Source organism: Tenrec ecaudatus, chromosome 2, assembly GCF_050624435.1.
Source record: "Tenrec ecaudatus isolate mTenEca1 chromosome 2, mTenEca1.hap1, whole genome shotgun sequence".
NCBI lineage: Eukaryota > Metazoa > Chordata > Mammalia > Afrosoricida > Tenrecidae > Tenrec > Tenrec ecaudatus.
In genome coordinates, this window is record NC_134531.1 from 171,801,363 (window position 1) to 171,822,467 (window position 21,105).

A 21,105-nucleotide genomic window follows, 5' to 3' on the forward strand; every position below is an offset into this window, starting at 1 on the left:
TTTCCTCTTTTGACAGGGTGCAGTGTTTTGCCTATGCCTTTATTTGCATTTTCCTTCTCTGACAGGTTTCCTCCTTATGCAGGTCCTAATGTTCACAGATTTTACTCTTCTGAATTCTCAAATCTTCTCAGGACCCTAAGAAGCCACCAAAACCAACCCATTACTCTAGAGCCAATTCCAACCCAGAGTGACCTGATAGGACAGGAAAGAACTGCACTGTAAGGTTTCTGAGACTGTAGCTCTTGAGGAGAGCAGAGTGCCTCATCTTGAGCAGCCAGCCTCATCTTTCTCCCATGGAGCAGTAAGTGAGCTTGAACTGCTGGTCTTAGGGTTAGCGGTCTGATGCTTAAACCACGTCACCACCAAGGCTCCCGATGATCCTACCAAAAGGAACCAAATTCACAGCCATTGGGTTCATTCTGACTCTAGGAGGGGGGATTAATTATTAGCCCAAGAAAGAATCCTGGCGCTAGAGGTTAAGTGACCTGTCCAAGGTGAGACAGCCAGGGCTTGGCTGGGCTTGGCTGAGCTGGCTCATGAGTAGAATCCACTATGAGGATGGAGAGTGAGTGGCTGAAGGTGATTCAGACACATGGGCCAGCAGATGGAAGCTGGTCTGCCAAGAATGAATGCTCTTATAGTGGGGCAATGTTTTCATAGGTCACAAAGGTCAAGTACCAGTAGTTAAGGATGAGTCAACCTAATAAATTTCCCCTTTGGAAAATGGGTTTCTTTACTTACAACCTGAAAGATTTTTGTCTCCAGCGGACAGAGATGCCATCCACTCACAAGTCACAAGTGGGACACGGATCGACTCAGACACCACACAGAAGTGGAAAACTGGGGTTTCCCCATCTGGTTAAGGCTGCTCCAAGCGAGGAGGCTTCCCTGCGGACCAGTGGCCACAGCTCTCTCCCCGGGGCTTGCCCATCTCTGAGGGGGTGTCTTTGGCTGGTTGACGACCCCTGAGCATCACCCAGAAGGACGTCTACCACAACTCATTCATCTCAAAGACACTATTCGTGTTAGTACATAATCTTGATCAGTGGCTTCATTTTGTTTTCTTACCTGGTGGTGTTTCCTATTCACCTGGGCAGTTCCTTTCTTAAATCAACCTGTCCAACAGTAGGGGGCACGTTGGCTGAATGGCAGCAGGTCTGTAGAGTGAATGGTGACATGGCCATTAAGAATGAGGGCTGGGCTGGGGTGGGTGCTGGCTAGTGGGAAGGGTAGAGGAGATTTGATGAGGAGCCGCTGTAGGGGATGGGAATGGGATCCAGCAGCAAGGAGAGGAAGGCCAAGTGATGTCCTGAAGCTCTGCTGGGGAGCGTCATGAATTGGCCGTGGTGGAGGCTCCCCAGGTGCTTTCACACTGTTTGCAGTCCTATCGGAGGTAAGTGGGAAGAAAAACGCTCTCAGTGTGCACGGCCAGACCCTGGGACATCAATTGGGCCAAAGGACATCGAGGACCCTGCCGAGGAAGTAACACGTTCATCGCGAGCACAAGGAAAGAAGCCAAGTTAAAAATGGAGAGAAAGGGCTAAGCTCGCCCCGAGGTCCCGAGGATCTGTGTCTTGCTTCAACAGTGTTTGAACAGATCAGGTCCGGGGACTCCCTGTCGCCAACCCTCCGCCACGCAGCAGGTTTCTTTCCGGAAGTAACTTGGGGACCAGCTTCTCGGCCAGCCCCTCCTCTTGGGACCAGTGGACACTTTTATTTGGCGTGCGGTGACCTTCAAACCGACGCATCATGAGCTCTCAGATCCGTCAGAATTATTCCGCCGACGCGGAGGCCGGCGTCAACCGTCTGGTCAACCTGCACCTGCAGGCCTCTTACACCTACCTCTCTCTGGGCTTCTTTTTCGACAGCGACGATGTGGCCTTGGAAGGCGCGGGGCACTTCTTCCGCGAGCTGGCGAAGGAGCAGCGCGAGGGGGCCGAGCGTCTCTTGAAGCTGCAGAACCAGCGCGGCGGCCGCGCGCTCTTCCAGGATGTGCAGAAGCCGTCTCAAGATGAGTGGGGTCGAACCCTGGACGCCATGGAAGCTGCCCTGGCCCTGGAGAAAAAACTCAACCAGGCTCTTCTGCACCTGCATGCCGTGGGGTCCACTCACACCGACCCTCATCTCTGTGACTTTCTGGAGAACCACTTCCTGGACAAGGGGGTGAAACTCCTCAAGAAGATGGGCGACCACCTGACCAACCTCCGCAGGGTGGCCAGCCCCCAGGCCGGCCTGGGCGAGTATCTCTTCGAGAGGCTCACTCTCAAAGAAGACTAGGAGCCTGCGGCGCCAAGCCACCTGCCCGGGGCCCTCTGTCTCCCCACGGCCGGCCTTAGCCCCTCTGCCTGAACCGGTCCGCAGCGCCACAGCCCTGGAGCCCCTCCCCCCAGCTGGGGACCAAATGGAAACAATACAGCTTCCTTTTGCAGCAAAAAAAAAAAAAATGGAGAGAAAGGAGATAGCGGCAGTTAGAAGCCCCATTTAACAGAGTGAGAATGGATGTCCCTTCTGCTCTACATTGTTACTCCCTAACACAGTGGTTCCCCACCTTCCTAATGCTGCGACCCTTTCTCATGTGGTGGTGACCCCCAACCATAAAATTATTTTCCTTGCTACTTCATAACTGTGATTTTGCTACTGTTATGAATTGTCAGGTAAATGTCTGATATGCAGGATGTATTTTCATTGTTACAAATTGAACATAATTAAAGCATATGGTTAATCACAAAACAATATGTAATTCTATATTGTGAAATATTTATTCATAATTACAAATAAGTGAAATTTTGTCTTGAAGCATGGTGTAGTACACGCCAGGCACTCATATGTGGGTGTATCTGCATGTGGGTGGACCCACCTGGAGATGATGGAGGAGTGGTGTCTCGGTTCCTAAGGCCATTAGAAATACGTGTTTTCCGATGGTCTTAGGGAACCCCTGTGAAAGAGTTGTTCGATCCCCAAAGGGGTCGTGACCCACAGGTTGAGAACCGCTGCCCTAACACAAAGGCTGGCGCTCAGTGTCTCGAGCGCATGGATTTATTATTATTATCAAGTCCACATTGGCAGAGTTCTGTGTTTCATCAGAGGCAGCAGGCTCGATGGCAGTAGGAATCATCCCTTCATGTCAGACCCATGCTTCATCCATACAGTCATCGGCTGTATGACTGGGCCAGCCATCTCATCGTTCTGAGCGTAGACTCCCTTTTCTGTCAGTCGTGGTAATAGCACTTCACTTGGGAGTTTATTGCCTGCGTTGAATTGGACCACTCCCTGATGACTGTTGAGCATCAGCGGACTCTGATAGCTCAAACTGCTGCACTGAATTAGGGCATAACGGCAGGACCTAGAGTTGACTGTCTGGGAAGGCAGGCCTTGCTCCACTTTCCAACTGAGAATGCCATTTCCGAGCCTTCTGTCCTCATCTACACAATGGGGGGAATGCCAGGACTGGCCTGCCAGGCTCAGTAAAAGCAAAGCCTTTGGTGCAGCCTTACACACTGCTGGTACTCAACAGATGCTGCTTCTAATCCTCCCCATGCCTGGAGGCGGTAGTGGAAAAGTCCCTGGGAGAAGACTTTGTTGAGGGTGGAGCTTTGCACCTGTAAGTCTGAGCTGGTAAAAGGCAGGACGTGGGGCTGTGAAGCAGGCACTTGGACATGCATGCAGGAGAGAGGCCTGGGGTGCTGTCCTTGGGCACTTGGAGTGGGTTCCAGCTCATGGCCACCCTGTGTCCAACAGCCCCAGCGCTGAGGCTCCCCCACGGCTGCTCTCCTGGTGGAGGAGCCCTTGGTAGCAGCCACCGTCAACCCATCTTTTCGAGGGCCATCCTCTTTTTTGGCTGCCCTCTACTTTACCAAGTCTGATTTCTTTCTCCCAGGGACTGGTCTCTCCTGATAACATGTCTAGCGCACATGAGATGAAGTCGCGGCACCCTTGCCGAGTACAGAGCTCGGAGCATCCTGAGGGGATCGACTGCCCGCAGAGGGCCCATCTGGCTTGCTAATCTAGGATCAATTCTTTTTCCCCCCTAAGATCAATTCTGATTAGCGTTTCAGATTTTGAATTGAGTTAAAACAAAGGAAGGAGGCTTGATCAAGAAATCGATAAGTCTGATGGATCCACTGACTCAGTGCAAGGTCAGAGGATGTTCCCTCACACCATGGGGTCAAGGACCTGTATCCCTACCCTCTTGCCAGGATGTTACTCCCAGTGTTATGGTGACTGATTTGGGGTGGGAGCCAGAGTTCAGTATGGAAAGTTGGGTGGACCAGATGGAGTAGCCTTGGGAATCCTTCTTTATCTCCATTGGGACATAATTATTCCATCGGTTCAAAGGCCCCATGAAGCCTTACTGCACTAGAGAGGCAGTTTGAGTTCATTTACCCCTCCTGGAAGGTGTTCAGCGCCTATCTGAACAAGCAGGTGAACCCTGAGGTGAAGCGTGAAGGAGGAAGGGTGGGGTCAGAGGCAGATGTAGACCGGACCCTCCAGCCTCCAGAGGAGGGGGAAGGAAGCCACCTGAGCCAGGAATCGTGGTGTCAAGGTTGCCCTGCCCCCTGCCCCACCCCTCCTATCCAGCCACAGACATGGGCCTGAATGAACAGCTTCCTTGAAGGAAACCACTCAGGCAGGGGCAGAAGGACACCATGGGAGAGGGAGTTGAGAGGGGCCTGCCAAGGTCTTCTGGTCCCCCCTGCCAGCTTTGTTTGGACTTTCTCGATGAGACTGTCATCCACAGTCATGGGGAAGCTTGTCAGGACACCGATTGGGGGTGCTACTGCAGACCAAGCACCTCAGAAATCCTGGGGCCTGGCCTCTGCCCTCCCAGCGGAGCCTGATGAAGACCTATTACAGTCTGTCCGTGGCCACCAGGTACCAATGCAGCCGCCTCTATCCGGGAGGAGGTGGCCGTCTTCTTGTGACGCTGCTCGTGAATAGTTAAATTCAGGCTGAAGTAGACAAAGAATCACCCAAAGCAGTAGACAGGCAGCCTGGCTCTGCTGCCACGGAGAGAGCGGAGAGTGGATGTCATTCATTGAGCATCAGTGACACAGTCTGCGCTAAGAACTTCAATTGCATCAGCTCATTTTCCAAGTTGCGGTAAATCTAGAGAAGGCATTTCACATTCCAGCAAGCTTCACATCTGTTCTCCAGCGGCATGGCCTAGGCTCATCATGCTGTTAACCTGTCACTCTACCTGTTCCTAAGTTACTCCATCACCTTCAACGGGCGCCGAATCCTGTTTCCCCGTCCCTCCCACTGGCCTCTGGTGCCCCTCACTCACATTGGCCTAGGAGCACTTGCCTTCTCCAGAGATTTCATCCGAGTGGGGCCACACACCTTCTTTGGATTTATTTCACAGGGCATTGCGCTTTCAAGGTTCATCCTCAAGGTAGCCTCTGGCAGGGCTTCCTGCTGAGGCTGTCATATTCCATTGTGCGCCTCCACATTTAGTGAACCCATTCATCTGTTGACACACATCTAGGTGGTTTCTACTTTATTGTCTATTATGAATAATGCTGGACTGCTTGGCACATAACCAAAACACCAAACCTCCTTGCGGGAGTAGAAAGCCCCATTTTTCTCCCTGTCTGGTACATATTCTCGTTTCCTTATCACAGTCACACACACTGAGAGGCAGGTTACTCTTTACCCCCATTTAATAGTGAGTCGATAAAGACTTCTGCTAAGAGCCAGTTCCTCTCACAACAGCCTTCCCTGAGCTGTAGGAGGCTGGTCAGGTTAGTGACACCCTTAGAATAGAGCCTTTATTGCCTGTACCACACCGGAGTGTGATTGCTTGCTTACTACTGGACTTGGTCTCCCACAAAAGTTGAGGACAGATCCTTGGTATTTCCAGGGGCTGGTACACAGTAGGCGTCCTTACATGATGCATACAGTGAACACGCTTGGTTGGTGCTCCGTGAAAGGAAGGCCTGGCAATCCCCTTTGAAAGCTCAGTCATTGATGATCTTACGGAGCGTCAGGAGGCAGCCATGAGCTGCATGCAGTCAAGTGCAAGAAGGTGGTGTGCCTAAAGGCGCAGAGGTGCCACGTGAAGGGGCGGGGCGACTACAATTGACCCAGATTCCCCTGAGGTCATTTAGACAGATGCTCAGACCCTAGAGAGGCTGCTGCAGGGACACTCTCTTAGTGTGGAGTGACCAGAGCATGTCCTTGGACAAGGCGGAGTGAGAAGGACGGTTTGAATTTGGAAAGACATTGAAAGGGGAGCTTCTTTGCAGGCAGGGTGGCGAGGTTCTACAGAATTTGCACATTCTCTAGCCCTAGGGCAGGGGTCCTCAAACGCTTTAAACAGGGGGCCAGTTCACTGCCCCTGAGACCATTGGAGGGCCGGACTATAGTTAAAAAAAAAAAAACAAACTATGAACAAATTCCTATGCACACTGCACATATCTTATTTTGAAGTAAAAAGCAAATGGGGCAAAAACACCCGGCGGGCTGGATAAATGTCCTCGGTGGGCTGCATGTGGCCCGTGGGCCGTAGTTTGAGGGCGCCTGCTCTAGGGGCCTGAGGACTCCAGGAGACTGTCTCCCCTCGAAGCCTCGCCCAGGCTGGCTGGTATTTTATATCTGACTCACTCGCAGTCCAGGAACTGCTGTTAAATTCTTTTCCTTCAAAATCTACAGGGAGATAGCAAATGCTCCATTGGCATCTATGCCTGGACGAACGAATTAGATATTGCTTTAATTTCCACGAAGAAATAAGATCTCTTAATGTTCATGATCAATCACTAAGGTGGGGGGTGGCGGGAAAGCAGGGCACAAAACAGTATCTCAGAGCTATGTTTCTTGTCACACAAAAAACAGGGAAAACAAAAAAAAAAAAGGATCATCATCAACATGTTTGTGCTCATGTGTCATGTGCTTGGGAACCTGCTAGAAGGTTTTGGACTGAGTTGAACAGCAGTTGGCTCTGAAAGACAAGAAGGGGTAGGTGCAGGATGCTCACCTTCTGTCTTTTTAAACAACGAATGCTTTACGTTTGCAATAGAAAAATAAGAGCTCTCCATGGGTGGCGGGTGATTTTTATATATCTGTATGTTTTTCCCCTTCCAAATGGTCTACACCAAATATCTCTTGTTTTTATGACGAGGAAAGAAAGAAATGGGCCAGTTGTCATCAAGTTGGCTCTGACTCGTGGTGAGCTTTTATGTAACAGAACAAAACATGGCCCGCTCCTGCACCAGCTTCGGGACTGGTGGACGGCAGGATCCCTGACTGTGGCTGTTGTCATAGCTATGGCTTCCCTCCTTGTTGTTAGGAGCTCTCAAGGCCGTTTTCAGCTTGTGGTGACCCCACGTGACTTAATGGACCTGCCCCATAGGGTTTCTGGGCTGGCATCTTTATGGAAGCAGGCTGTCTTCAGAGATCACCAGGTCTTTCTTCAGCAGAGCCTCTGATGTTGCTAGGAGTGCTGATGAATTGGTTTCCATTCATAGTGCCTCTATGTACAACAGAACAAAACACTGCCTGGTCCTGGGTCCTCCCCATTTGTTCTTATGTCTGAGCCCATCGTTGCCGCCACTGTATCGCCCATCTCTTCGAGGGCTTTCCTCTTCTTCGATGGCCCTCTACCAAGCATGATGTCCTTCTCTGGGACTGTCCCCTCCCGAGAACCACTAGGTGAGCCAAATCTGCAACCTTCTAGTTAGCAGTCCAGCTCTTCGCTGGTCGTGCCCCCGGTCATCCTCATTGTGGCTATGTGTCCTTCTACTCCAGTGAGGGTTTCCTTGACCCTCCACTTTACCGAACTTGACATTCTTTCCCGGTGACATGTCCAAAAGAAGTGAGCCCAAGCCTCACTTGTAAGGAGCATTCTAGTTGTATATGTTTTTGAAAGGTTGATCTGTTCTTTCTTCTGGAAATCCATATTGTATTCAGTATTCTTTGCCAGCACCATTTGATTGCATAGTGTCTTCCTCTGGTGCAGTGCGTTGTCTGATGTCTTGGCTGCTGCTTCCATGGGCATTGATTATTGATCCACGTCGGATGACACGGCTGATAACTTCCTCCTATAGATGTTGTTAATAAGAACCATTTTCTCCAAGTGGCACAATGTATGATGCTGTAGGCAGGGTGTCTGGGAAAGGAATGCGGTAGTTATAGAATCGTTTGTCAATTTGAGGACTAAGAGTGAAGGGGTGGAGTCTGGCCTGTCAGTCGGATCATAGTCAGTGAGTCCTCTGTGTGGGCATGGCCTTCTCCTGAGAATTCCGGGCAATCTGGTATTTTCCTCGTTGGCAGTGGGAGACACACACTCTCTCTCTCTCTCACTTGGAGACACTCTACTGGCAAGGCTGACTGCCTGGGAGACATCCCTGAGAAGTGATATGGACCTACCCTGATGTAGTCCTGGGAACTTGAGAAGCCACACAGAGACCCTGCCAGCACTGAGATGCTTACACCACCACTGGATCCAGAAGACTTTCTACCCACTGGCCTGTGATCCTCCTGCATTCATCGTCATTGCATGTGTTTTGTGAGTCTGAAGAGGACTTTATAGATTGGTATTGGATATATGGGCTAATATTGGACTTATGGGCTTCGACTGGACTGGGTTGAGATCCTTTCTTAATGGACAATTACTCTTTATATATGTAACTCTTTCTTATACACATATGCATTTCTTTTTTTAACATTTTATTAGGGACTCATACAACTCTTATCACAATCCATACATATACATACATCAATTGTTTAAAGCACATCTGTACATTCTCTGCCCTAATCATTTTCAAAGCGTTTGCTCTCCACTTAAGCCCTTTGCATCAAGTCCTCTTTTTTCCCCTCCCTCCCCACTCTCCACTCCCTCATGAGACCTTGATAATTTATAAATTATTATTTTGTCATATCTTGCCCTATCCGGAATCTCCCTTCACCCCCTTTTCTGTTGTTCGTCCTCCAGGGAGGAGGTCACATGTAGATCCTTGTAATCGGTTCCCTCTTTCCAGCCCACTCTCCCTCTACTCTCCCAGTATCGCCCCTCACAGACCTGGTCCTGGAGGTGTCATCCACCCTGGATTCCCTGTGCCTCTAACTCCTATCTGCACCAGTGTACAACCTCTGTCTGCTCTATCTAGACTTGCAAGGTAGAATTCGGATCATGGTAGTGGGGGGTGGGAGGGGGAAGGAAGCATTTAGGAACTGGAGGAAAGCTGTATTCTTCATCAGTGCTACATCACACCCTGACTAACTCACCTCCTCCTCTAAACCCCTCTGTGAGGGGATCTCCAGTGGCCGACAAATGGGCTTTGGGTCTCCACTCTGCACTTCCCCCTTCATTCCACATATGCGTTTCTATGGATTGGTTTCTCTAGTCTACCTGGACTAGCACAAGTAACAACTTTCTAAAAGTTAAAATTCTAAGAGATCCAAGTAAGTGTGTAAACCAATTCAGTCCCAACTTGGCAAAACAATGTTCAGAGCAATAGGAATATCCCAGGCTCCTTAGTTTTGTGATCTCACTCTGACACATTTTTTTTCTGTTTTTTTAAAACAATTTATTAGGGGCTCATACAACTCTTATCACAGTCCATACATATACATACATCAATTGTTTAAAGCACATCTGTACATTCTCTGCCCTAATCATTTTCAAAGCGTTTGCTCTCCACTTAAGCCCTTTGCATCAAGTCCTCTTTTTTCCCCTCCCTCCCCACTCTCCACTCCCTCATGAGACCTTGATAATTTATAAATTATTATTTTGTCATATCTTGCCCTATCCGGAATCTCCCTTCACCCCCTTTTCTGTTGTTCGTCCTCCAGGGAGGAGGTCACATGTAGATCCTTGTAATCGGTTCCCTCTTTCCAGCCCACTCTCCCTCTACTCTCCCAGTATCGCCCCTCACAGACCTGGTCCTGGAGGTGTCATCCACCCTGGATTCCCTGTGCCTCTAACTCCTATCTGCACCAGTGTACAACCTCTGTCTGCTCTATCTAGACTTGCAAGGTAGAATTCGGATCATGGTAGTGGGGGGTGGGAGGGGGAAGGAAGCATTTAGGAACTGGAGGAAAGCTGTATTCTTCATCAGTGCTACATCACACCCTGACTAACTCACCTCCTCCTCTAAACCCCTCTGTGAGGGGATCTCCAGTGGCCGACAAATGGGCTTTGGGTCTCCACTCTGCACTTCCCCCTTCATTCCACATATGCATTTCTATGGATTGGTTTCTCTAGTCTACCTGGACTAGCACAAGTAACAACTTTCTAAAAGTTAAAATTCTAAGAGATCCAAGTAAGTGTGTAAACCAATTCAGTCCCAACTTGGCAAAACAATGTTCAGAGCAATAGGAATATCCCAGGCTCCTTAGTTTTGTGATCTCACTCTGACACATTTTTTTTCTGTTTTTTTAAAACAATTTATTAGGGGCTCATACAACTCTTATCACAGTCCATACATATACATACATCAATTGTATAAAGCACATCTGTACATTCTTTGCCCTAATCATTTTCTTTTTTTTTCTCCTCTTTTCTTTTTTTACATTTTATTAGGGACTCATACAACTCTTATCACAATCCATACATATACATACATCAATTGTATAAAGCACATCCATACATTCCCTGCCCCAATCATTCTCAAAGCATTTGCTCTCCACTTAAGCCCTTTGCATCAGGTCCTCTTTTTTTCCCCCCTCCCTCCCCTCTCCCCCTCCCCAATGTGCCCTTGGTAATTTATACATCGTTATTTTGTCATATCTTGCCCCATCCGGAGTCTCCCCTCCCCCCCTTCTCTGCTGTCCCTCTCCCAGGGAAGAGGTCACATGTGGATCCTTGTAATCAGTTCCCCTCACTCTGACACATTTGTACAGGAATTTTAACACACACACACACACACACACACACTCACGGAACCCTAGTGGTATCGTAGGTTATACATTGGGATGCTAACTTCAAGGTCAGTAGTTTGAACTTAACAGCTACTCCTTGGGAGAACGATGAGCTTTCTGCTCTTACAAAGATTGACAGTCTTGGAAACACAGAGGGGCAGTTTTGCATTGTCCAATAGGGATTAGAGAGTAGAAATTGACTTGAGGGCTGTGTGTGTGTGTGTGTGTGTGTGTGTGTGGTTTGTATATCTCTCACACACAAAGAACTTGTGGTAGCTTTTATACTTAATGGAGAAGTTAGGATGCGTGTAAAATTTCAACAGTAAATAGATATGGCTAACATCCCCATTGATGAACTATTACGAAGCTGTTTCTAACAATAAACAGGACAGCTTGATAGAGACATGGGGCATGTTTACAAACCAATGGTGGAGTAGAAAAACGATGTGCTATTGAATTTACATGGTGATTATGGCTGTAATATCTTTGCTATAATTGGAGTTTTGAGAAATAAAGCTGAAAAAATAAAGTTTTGCAGCTGATTTACTGCAAAATACATAATTTGATTTCTTTATTGTTTAAGTTTTATTGGCACTTCATACACGTCATACAATTCAATCATATAAAGAAATGTTGTACAATTATCACCACAATCAATCCAAGAACATTTTCTTCTTCCTTGTGCCCATTATCCATGTAATTATTATTTTTTTAAATTGTGATGAAAATATACACAACAAAACATTCTCCAATTCAACAACTTCTACATGTAAAATCCAGTGCCATTGATTATACTCTTCATGTTGTTCAACCACTATTGATATCCTTTTCCAAATTATTCCACCACCATTAACATCGACTCAATGTCATTTTATTCCTTGACGCCGACTCCATGGGCATTGACTGTGGAGTCAAATAAAATGAAATCCTTGACCACTACATTGTCTTCCCCACCCTTTGTCATGCTGTTGCTAATTAGTGCAGTTGTGAGGATTTTTCTTTTCTGTATGCTATGCTAACCCATGCGAAGGCTGCCATCTCTGATATTTATCACCAAGTGCTTCAAGTCCTCTCCGCTAGCGTTCCTTCGGCATCATCCTGCTATTCTGTGTATTACAGGCTGTTCACGAGCCTTCCTCCAATTCTTCTCCGGGTAGTCCAGCTTCTAGAAGCATTTGCTCTGCATAGAGACTGAATAAGTCTGGTGAAAGGATCCAATCTGGATGCATATCTTTCCTGATTTTACGCCTTTGTTGTTTGAACAACTCCTTTTGGGGGTCTAGGTGCAGGTTTTCACAGGAGCACAATGAAGCGCTCTGGAGCTCCCACGCTTCCCAACACGCATTCACAGTTGTGATGCTCCAGGCGGTTGAAAGGCTTTGCATAGTCAATAAAACAAAGTAAGGCTCTTTCTGATAGTCTCTGCTTTCAGACAAGATCCATCTGAAGTTCAGCAATGATAGCCTTTTCCCATATCCTCTTCTGAATCGGCCTTGGAATTTCTAGAAGCCCCTGTCAATGTGCTGCCACACTCATTGTTGAATGATCTTCAGCAAAATTTATTTGCATGTGATATTAATAATGTTGACAGTTTCCACATTCCGTTGGTCACCTGTCTTTGAAATGGGTGCACCCTATGGAGCTTTCCCAGTTGGTTGGTCAGGTGACGACTGTCCTCCTAATTTCTTGGCATAGACGAGTGAGTTTCCAGTGCTCATCAGCTTGTTGAAATGTTTCCATTGGCATTCTCTGAATTCTTAGACCCTTCTTTTTCACCAAAAGAGCTCTTGTGGTGCTGTCAGGTAAGTGTTGGATTCCTAACCACAGTGTCAGTGGTTCAAATCCACCAGCCACTCCTTGATAGAAAGATGAGGCTACTTTGATCCGGGGAAGGTGAATAGACTTGGAAACGCTGCATGGAGTCACTGTTAGTTGAAATTAACTCGATGGCATGGGGTTTAGTCTTTTTAACAACGTCTCAGTACAACTTGGACTTCTTCAAGACCATTGATCCTTGACCGCAGGCTGCCTTCAGGAATGGTTCAACCAGTTCTCTTTGATACAGTGACTCTGTATATTCCTTCCATCTTCTTGTGATGCTTCCAGGATCTTTTAATATACTCCCCACAGAATCCTGATGCAGTACCAGAAATGAGCGCCTGTAGCTTAAGAGGCACCCATAATGTAAGTGGGGAAGAGCCGCCTCTTTATAGCAGCGGAGATTTGAACCAGGCGATGGAGTAAAGTTCTGGGACCGTCACGTGCTGATGTGGCACAACTGCAATGAAAAGAAACCATGGAACACAGACACGAGCAAGCCGTGAAGAAGGTAGACTGTTACTGTGCTGTGGAGACGGCCGGGGGAGGAGCTGGGGGAACAGCCTTACAAAATTTGAGGGTTGTTTGGTAGTAGTGATGAATTTGTGATGTTGGGCAAGTCAGTCAACTTCTCTGAACCACAGTTTCTTTTTCTGAAAATGGAAACACTACTGACATTCATGCCATGGGGTATTTTTTAATAAACCTTTTTATTAGGGCTCATACAACTCTTATTACAATCCATACATATATCAATTGAGTAAAGCACACTTATACATTCGTTGCCCTCATCGTTCTCAAAATTCACCTTCCACTTGGGTTCCTGGAATCAGCTAATTTTCCTTCTTTCCCTCCTCCTCCCTCCCCGATCTCCCCTCCCTCATGAACCCTTAATAATGTATAAATTATTATTTTATCTTATCTTACACTGCCCGGCATCTTCCTTTATCCACTTTCCTTTTGCCCATCCCCCAGAGAGGAGGTTATCTGTAGATCCCCGAGATCGGTTCTCCCTTTCTACACCCTCTTCCCCTGGTGTCGCCACTCTCACTGTTGGCCCTGAGGGGCTCATCTGTCCTAGATTCCCTGTGTTTCCAGATCCGCCATGGGGTATTTTTGAGGCTGAAGTGAAATAGTCCATGGGAAACACTGAGCAGGGAGGCTGTCCACGGGCCGCAAGCACTCAATACATATTAGTTATTAGTTGCCATTATTATTTCATCATCATTATCAGCAAGAGGAAGGTCTTATATGGTAGAGGTGGGGTGTGAATGCAGTATAACCTTTTTGAATATTTGTAGACTAATAGAAAATGTTAAATATGTAAAACCTTTGTTCTATGAATATCACACGTGGGAATTCATCTTTAACAAATAAGTCTAGTGAGATACCTGACTAATCTAGTAAGAGGTGTGGACAAAGTGTTTATCCCAAGGTTATTTAGAATAAAGCAAGCTTCGAGACGAGCTAAAGATCCCGCAGCAGTTCTGTAAATTATGAAACAGGATAGGACATACCTCTGCACACGTGCACATGTTGTCAGCAGAGACCGGTGTCTGGAGAAGGGCTTCAGGGTCGGTAAAGCGGAGCTGTGGCGCAAACAAGGAAGCTCCTTCAATGAGATGGCGCCGGAGCAGGAAGAGTTTTGTCCGATTGTGCACAGGGTCACTGCGGGTTAGAAGCAAATCGATGGCACCGAACAGCAACATCCCTCTGTACCATGACAGTAACCTGGGCCTAGAGACTCCTTAAAGGGAATTTCTGAACGCTCCTAATCTAGTGCGTGGCACTAGGTGCTTCTCTGCACCCAGCTCCTGTTCCTTCAAGTGCATGGCTTGCGGCTTCTCTAGTCTGGCTCTCCAGACCAGGCCAGTGCTCGCACCATGACACATTCCTGTCTGCATCACAGCCCCCCACCCCCCTTCCCTCATTCCTGTACGCCAGCTCTCCACGTTCTCTGCTTCCCCAGTCTTCCTGCTTTTCCATATCTGCAAATCCAACAGGTCCTCCCTATTGGACTTTTAATGCCAGCTCCTTCCCAAAGATGCCCCAGACCCCGCAGCCAGACAGCCTCCCTCTCCTTCCAGGTCATAGGTCTGCCTCTGCAGGTACACGGCTTTTCTCTGCTGAGGCTAGGAGGTCTTTGGGGGAGGGTTCTGTCTCCTTCATCATGCCCACCGCATGCACACAGCAGGTGCTCCTTGGGCTGTGGTTGGGGAGGGCGTAAAGGATGGGTGATGGGAGCGTGGCCAGAGGACAGAATGAAGAGAGGCCAGCCCTGCAAACCATGCACAGTCCCTGGCTGGAGTTGGCAGTGGGCTGCCAGCCAGCACCTCCCCTGGTGAACGACCTCCAGGTCCTGCCATCTCCAGGCCCTGCCCATGTCATAAAGCGGGGTGCTTCCTCTTCAGGGGCGGGAGGGCGAAGTGGGGTGATCCAGGGGCTGAGCCTTAGCAGCAGGGAACGTTTATAAGCGGGGCAGCGGCAGGGCTGGGGTCAGACATCCCCTGGGCGCTGTCTTCTCCAGCTTCCCTCTCCAGCAGCATGGCCTTCAACGGCAAGTACGAGATCGAGAGTGAGAGGAATTATGACGAGTTCATGAAGCGCCTCGGTGAGTGGACTCCTGGACGCCTTCCCCAGGGCCGCCTCAGCCCAGCCAGCTCTGGGGCAGGAGGGCGGGGGTCTCGGCGAGAGCGGGGCAGGCCTTCATTCCTCAGGCATGAGTTCACCATGTCACCCACACTTACTGCTCCATGCCAGGCTCTGGGGACAACAGGAATGTGTCCTTACGGCCTTCAAAATTTACTGATGGGAAACTTGAGGCCCTGAGACGTCGAGCTCTCATCTGAAGTCACACAGTTAGTAGGTGGAGAAACTGAGGCTTGATTCGCTAATTCATCCCGACATGAGCTGAGTGCCTGCTATAAGCAAGGGCTAGCTGAGTGTGAAGGAGCCCGGGCAGCAGTGGTTAAGTGTTCAACGACTAACCTGCGAGTGTGAACGCTCTACCCCTTCTGAAGAGTAGTGGAGTAATAGATAGAAAATGTTTAAATGCATAAATCTTTTGTTCTAGGAATCTCACATGTGGGAATTCATCTTTAGCAAATAAGCCTAGCGAAGTACCTGCCGTGTCTACTAAGAGGTGTGGACAGAGTGTTGATCTCCAGGTTATTTAGAATAAAGCAAGCTTGGAGGTGATCTGACTATCCAGCAGCAGGTTCAATCTCACCAGCAGCTTCCCAGGAGGACGCTGTGACAGTCTGAGTCTGTAAAGACTGCAGCCTAGAAACCCTGTGAGGTGGCTCCACTGTGTTTTACAGAATCGTTGTGAGTTGGAATCGACTCATTGACAAAAGACTGGGTTTTCAAAATTTTTTAATCCCGTGTTACTCATGAATACTTGCCTGAGGTCACCTACAAAGTCAGTGACCGATGTCACATTAGCACCCAAGACTCTATGACTACCGGTGTCATCACACCCTGTCTGGCTGGGCAGGGCAGGCTGAGAGTACCGTAGACTCCAGCTTTGACAAGCCGTTCATTGACTCAGCCATGCACCGCACAGGCCGTTAGTTGTGCTGAATGCAGAGTGGAGGGGGTGGCAAGGAGGGGGATCAAAGGTCTCCTCCCTTCTATACCCGCTCAGCTCCCACCAGTGGAGGTGAGGGACCAGTGAGGCAGCAGCTCGACAATCTGGCAGGAATCTCAGTTTACCAAGTCCAAGGTCCTCACGATTGAGGTCATCATGACAGCCCCAGGAGACCTCCGACTTTGGAGGTCATGTCTTGCTTGCTAACTCAGTCATGCAGGGCCAGAGAGCTGGGGCTGTGGGAGGTGAGGGCTCTTTCGAGGCCATTACCAGCAGCCATTCCTAGGAGCACAGGGACTTAGCATTGGTCACAAGAGTCTGGTGTTGGGAAACTCAACGGAATTGCTGGTGCTTCTGTGAATCTGCTCAGAAACTAAAGAAGCCCTGTCCGCCTCTGGGCCTGTTTCCTTATCTACAAAGTAAAAGCATTAGAAGACACAGTCTCGAAAGTCCCTTCATTCTAGAACTTGGTGGGCTTGGCAAGTGCTTGTTATATGTTGGCTTTATTCACATATTATATTATATCCGAAGAACCCCAACCAAACTGTGGCTGCCGTGTTGATGCCAGCTGATGGCAATCACAGGTGTTACAGAGTCAAACTGAGCTCCACGGGGTTTGCTTGGGTGTTCACGGAAGCTGATTGGCAGGCCTTTCTTCTGCAGAGCTGTTGGGTGGGTTTGAACCACCAACATTTCAGTTAGTCGTTAGGCACACAGCACAGCGGGCGTGCCATGACTGGGTACCAACTCAGTGATACTGAGGGTGTACAAGTCACCGTCACCTTTAACGCCATCCTTGCCACCCCTGTGAGATGGCCTTTAATACGCACCACACTGTCAATGAATGGGAGGACTGAGGCTGGGAGAGCTTGCGCTTGTAGCTCCAGGTCAGCTTGCAGCTGGGGAGGAAAGCTTACTCCAAGCACAGCCTTGTAAGCAGCTCTTACGTGACATTCTGCTTGTCCTCCTGTCCAGGGCTCCCCAGTGATGCGATAGAAAAGGGCCGAAACTTCAAGATCGTCACAGAGGTGCAGCAGGATGGGCAGGACTTCACCTGGTCCCAGCACTACCCCGGGGGCCACTCCATGACCAACAAGTTCACCATAGGCAAGGAGTGTGACATGGTGACCATGGGAGGCAAGAAGTTCAAGGTGAGAGGCCACAGGCCAACCCCCACCTCCCGGTTCCTGGGCCTCGGGTTAATCTCCCCATCTCTTATGTGGCCTCCCTGCCCACCAACCCGAGGTCACCCATCTAGTCTAGCGCCCATCACCAAGCACGCCAGTTACTTGGGATTCAGCCCCCTGGCTCCACTCACTAACAGCCCTGCTGGTGTTCTGCAAACTGAAAGGTCAGGAGGTCAGCAAGGCAGGCTTTCTACAAAAGATTTGGTCTTTGAAACCCACAGGAGCCGAGCTACTCTGTCCAATTGGGTGATTAAGAGTTGGAATTGACTCAATGGCAATGAGGTTGTTTGTTTGTTTTCTTATTATCAAATAATAGCTAACATTTACCGAGCACTTAATATGCCTGAGGCACACGCTGTACACAGCTAATCACCTGAGGTTGAGACGGCGGGGTGGTGGTTGTTACTGCTGTCAACTGTTGTCCACTCTGACTCGCAGTGGGAAGGTTCTGGGCCACCTCCATGACGCTCGGTGTGTGTGAGCCCCTTGTTGTGGGGATTGCATCCCTCTATCTCAGTGTGGGGAACCTTTATTTGCCCAGATCCTCCACCAAACGTGAGAGCCTTTTCAAGGCACCCTGCTGGCACAGTGGGTTACTCGCTGGGCTGCTAACGACGAGATCAGCAGTTCAAATCCATCAGCCGCTCCGCAGGAGAAAAGTGAAACTGCATATTCCCACGAAGTTACAGTCTCAGAATCCCCGGAGAACACTTTCTGTCCTGTAGGGTCAACATGCATCGGAACCCACCCAGTGGCAGTGGGGCGAATCTGTTTGTCTTTCTGGCCACCAAACCCAACCCACTGCTGTTGAGTCAATTCTGCCTCACAGCACCATACAGTTTCTGGGATGCTTCCATAAGTCTTTACGGAAGCGACAGTCTCATCTTCCCCTGGCAGCACATTTGGTGAGTTGGAACCACCGACTTGTGGTTAGTAGTCCAACAGTGAACTCACAGCGCTACCAGAGATCCTTGTTCTTCTGCCTCAACTCCTTCTGCCATCGAGTTGATGCTGGCTCGAAGCGACCCTATAGGACAGGGTCGAACAGCCCCTGTGCGTTTCTGAGACTGTAACTGTTTCCCGGAGCAGAAAGCCCATCTTTCCCTGAAGGGTGACTTGTGGTTTTAAGTTGGTAACCTTGTGGATCACGTGGCAACCACAATATAGTTACTCTTTTTTTGGACAACACTGCAATTTGGATGCACCCATTCTGTGCTCCCTTTCCTCAGTGCCCGGGTTTTGCAGGCACAGGAAGTGATGGCAAAATAAGACCACGGCTCGTACTCTAATGGTCATGCGAGACCTACTCCCAGTGTACCGATGGGGTTATGTAATGATGGGACGGCGTAGCTTGTCCTCTGGTCACGTGACTCCGTGGCGTCCTTCCCTTCCAGGCCACTGTGCAGATGGAGGGCGAGAAGGTAGTCGTGGACTTCCCCAACTATCACCAGACCTCAGAGATTGTGGGAGGCAAGCTGGTGGAGGTAAGTGTCCTGCTGGCTCCTGGATGGTTGGAGCCACCGGTGTCCTCCACCGCTCCCCTCAGACTGCACCCCAGGACACCCTGGGTGCCCCTTGGCAAGCTCTCCTCTCCTTCCCCAGGCCAGGTCCTCCCACCTCCTGCATCCACGCCTCCCACATGTAAATCACGCGTCACTTCCCATGGCTCTTCTAGGCACCTGCATCCTCTAACCAGTGAAAATAGCCTGGCATGCCCAGCCTGAGCGTGAGGGCCCTGGGCTCCTCTCCCGTAGACCAGCCTTCACGTGAGGAGTCTGGGAAACCAGGGTGTGCTTGCCCCTTCCCTGCGGACATCCTCTGCGAGCGTCCCAGCCACCCGCTCGTCCCTGCCCACCCCCTTCTTGGCCTATACAGTTGCCTTTGTTAGGAATTTCCTGTCCTCCTATTTGCTTTCCCAAATCTACATAGTCTTCAGTCCAAATGTCAGACAGAGGGGTCCCCCAAATTTCTCGGTTTATGACACCCTTCAGCCCAACCTCCCCCCGCCCCCCCACCATGCTCCTTCCTGTGGGAACTGTTTTCCTGCCCTGGGTATCAGACCCAGCTGATGATGTGGGCACATCCAGCGAGAGCCTGTCCCTATGGTGCCAGCCCAGGGCATGGCACCCAGTGACCCTTAATGAGAGCATCTCCTTGCTGGCCCCTCCCCTCCACCCTCTGCACCCTGAGGGCGTGGCCCATATCCTCCCACCACACTGTCCCGTGCAGTGGGTGAACTTGGCCTCTAGATCTTGGGAAGGTGACCTGACTAAATGCCAGTTTTCTAATCGGCACACTGAGGATCCTTTCCTAGGGTTGCTGGGAGGATCGAAGGGGTAATTCCAGAGACGCTCCTGCACGGGTGAGCCTAAGTGGGCACATAGGAGGTTAGGTGACTGAGACCCCAACACCTCCCACAACTGCGTGGAGTCCACAGAGTGACTCAGGGAACAAACTGGGAGAGAGGCAAGGGGAAGTAGCACAACTGACAAGCTTCTCAGAGCTGGCCTGGGGCTTGTCTTCCATGGCTACTTGGGTCCCTGTCTGAGTCCTGGGTTCTGACTCCCTCTCTTCTGCCTGCGTCTTTCAGATCTCCACCATCGGAGGCGTGACCTATGAGCGTGTGAGCAAGAGGCTGGCCTGATCTGTGAGGTCGAGGCCTGCGGGGGCCTAGAAGCCACTAATAAAGCCGACACGAGAACTGACACTCTGCTCTCCGTCGTCTCTTCATTTGCGGTGTCTGTGTCTGGGGCAGTTTCTGGTGGTTGGGAATGATGGTCACTTGGCTACACGTTGGGCCTGAGTGCCCTGTGGCATCCGGGTGATGGTAGAGGGAGGCAGGCTCATGGACTGAGAAAGCCCTCGAGAAGTGGATGGGCACTCACTACCCCACTCTGCCACCTACTGCTTGCTGGGCCTGTGGTCACTCAGCTCCAGTTCTTGAGTGAAGGCTCCTCTAGAGAGACAAGCCACCGGGGAGGGGTAACATGCTGACACTCAGATGGCTCACTGAGCAGGCAGGTTGGGACTTACGGTGAGGACAGGAGGGGCATGGATTTCTGGGCTCCAGGCTGGGCACAGGTGCTCAGATGGATGCCCCGGGCTGAGCCGGGGAAGGTGGTAGCTTGGCTGTGGATCTGCTATCAATGGGTTGTGGGATTTTATGAAAGACCCAGCTTACTCACTGGGAGAGATGGGACCGGGGTGGGGGTGGGGGCAGTGAAGGACCAAAGGGGGGGGGCTGGTCACCTCTGAGATAGAGGTCATAGGAAGTATCTAAATCTCTGCTTTCAATTATCCTGGGTGGGAATTCTAGGAGTGGAATTCCTTGATTTGCAGATGTTATTTTAAATTATTTCCTCTTCATAAAGCTATTAAAAAACCCAAACATTGCCATCCAGTCAACTCTGACTCTATAGGACAGGGTAGACCCTATAGGACAGGGTAGACTATAGGACAGGGTAGAACTGCCCATGTGGGTTTCTTAGACTGGAAATCTTTAGCCAAGTTGAATGCCTCCTCTTTCTCCTGCTGAGCAGCGGGTGTTTTTGAACGCCTGAGCTGGAGGTTAGTAGCACAGCAGTAATCAGGGCACCAGCAGGGCACCTGGTCACAACTCTATAAGGCAGGTGCAGTTATGCCCCTGTTTTGAGG

The 21,105-nt window shown here is 49.7% G+C and overlaps 2 protein-coding genes across 2 annotated transcripts; both read left to right on the forward strand.

The window, feature by feature from the left end:
• Positions 1 to 1,711: 1,711 nt before the first annotated feature.
• On the forward strand, positions 1,712 to 2,407 carry LOC142441096 (ferritin light chain-like). Its single transcript, XM_075543180.1, has one exon. The coding sequence runs from the start codon at positions 1,750 to 1,752 to the stop codon at positions 2,275 to 2,277; it is 528 nt and encodes a 175-aa protein (XP_075399295.1). The 5' UTR covers positions 1,712 to 1,749; the 3' UTR covers positions 2,278 to 2,407.
• Positions 2,408 to 15,210: 12,803 nt separating this feature from the next.
• FABP6 (fatty acid binding protein 6) lies at positions 15,211 to 20,095 on the forward strand. Its single transcript, XM_075543181.1, has 4 exons — positions 15,211 to 15,286; positions 17,240 to 17,415; positions 18,846 to 18,935; positions 20,042 to 20,095. Exons 1-4 carry the CDS (start codon positions 15,220 to 15,222, stop codon positions 20,093 to 20,095), a joined length of 387 nt encoding a protein of 128 aa, XP_075399296.1. The 5' UTR covers positions 15,211 to 15,219.
• The last annotated feature ends 1,010 nt before the right edge of the window (positions 20,096 to 21,105 follow it).

Bases quoted from the DNA above. Each gene is read 5' to 3' on its own strand.
- LOC142441096 (XM_075543180.1), top strand. From the start codon at position 1,750: ATGAGCTCTCAGATCCGTCAGAATTATTCCGCCGACGCGGAGGCCGGC.
- FABP6 (XM_075543181.1), top strand. From the start codon at position 15,220: ATGGCCTTCAACGGCAAGTACGAGATCGAGAGTGAGAGGAATTATGAC. The intron at 15,287-17,239 runs GTGAGTGGACTC...CCTCCTGTCCAG, and splicing joins CGAGTTCATGAAGCGCCTCG to GGCTCCCCAGTGATGCGATA. The intron at 17,416-18,845 runs GTGAGAGGCCAC...CTTCCCTTCCAG, and splicing joins TGGGAGGCAAGAAGTTCAAG to GCCACTGTGCAGATGGAGGG.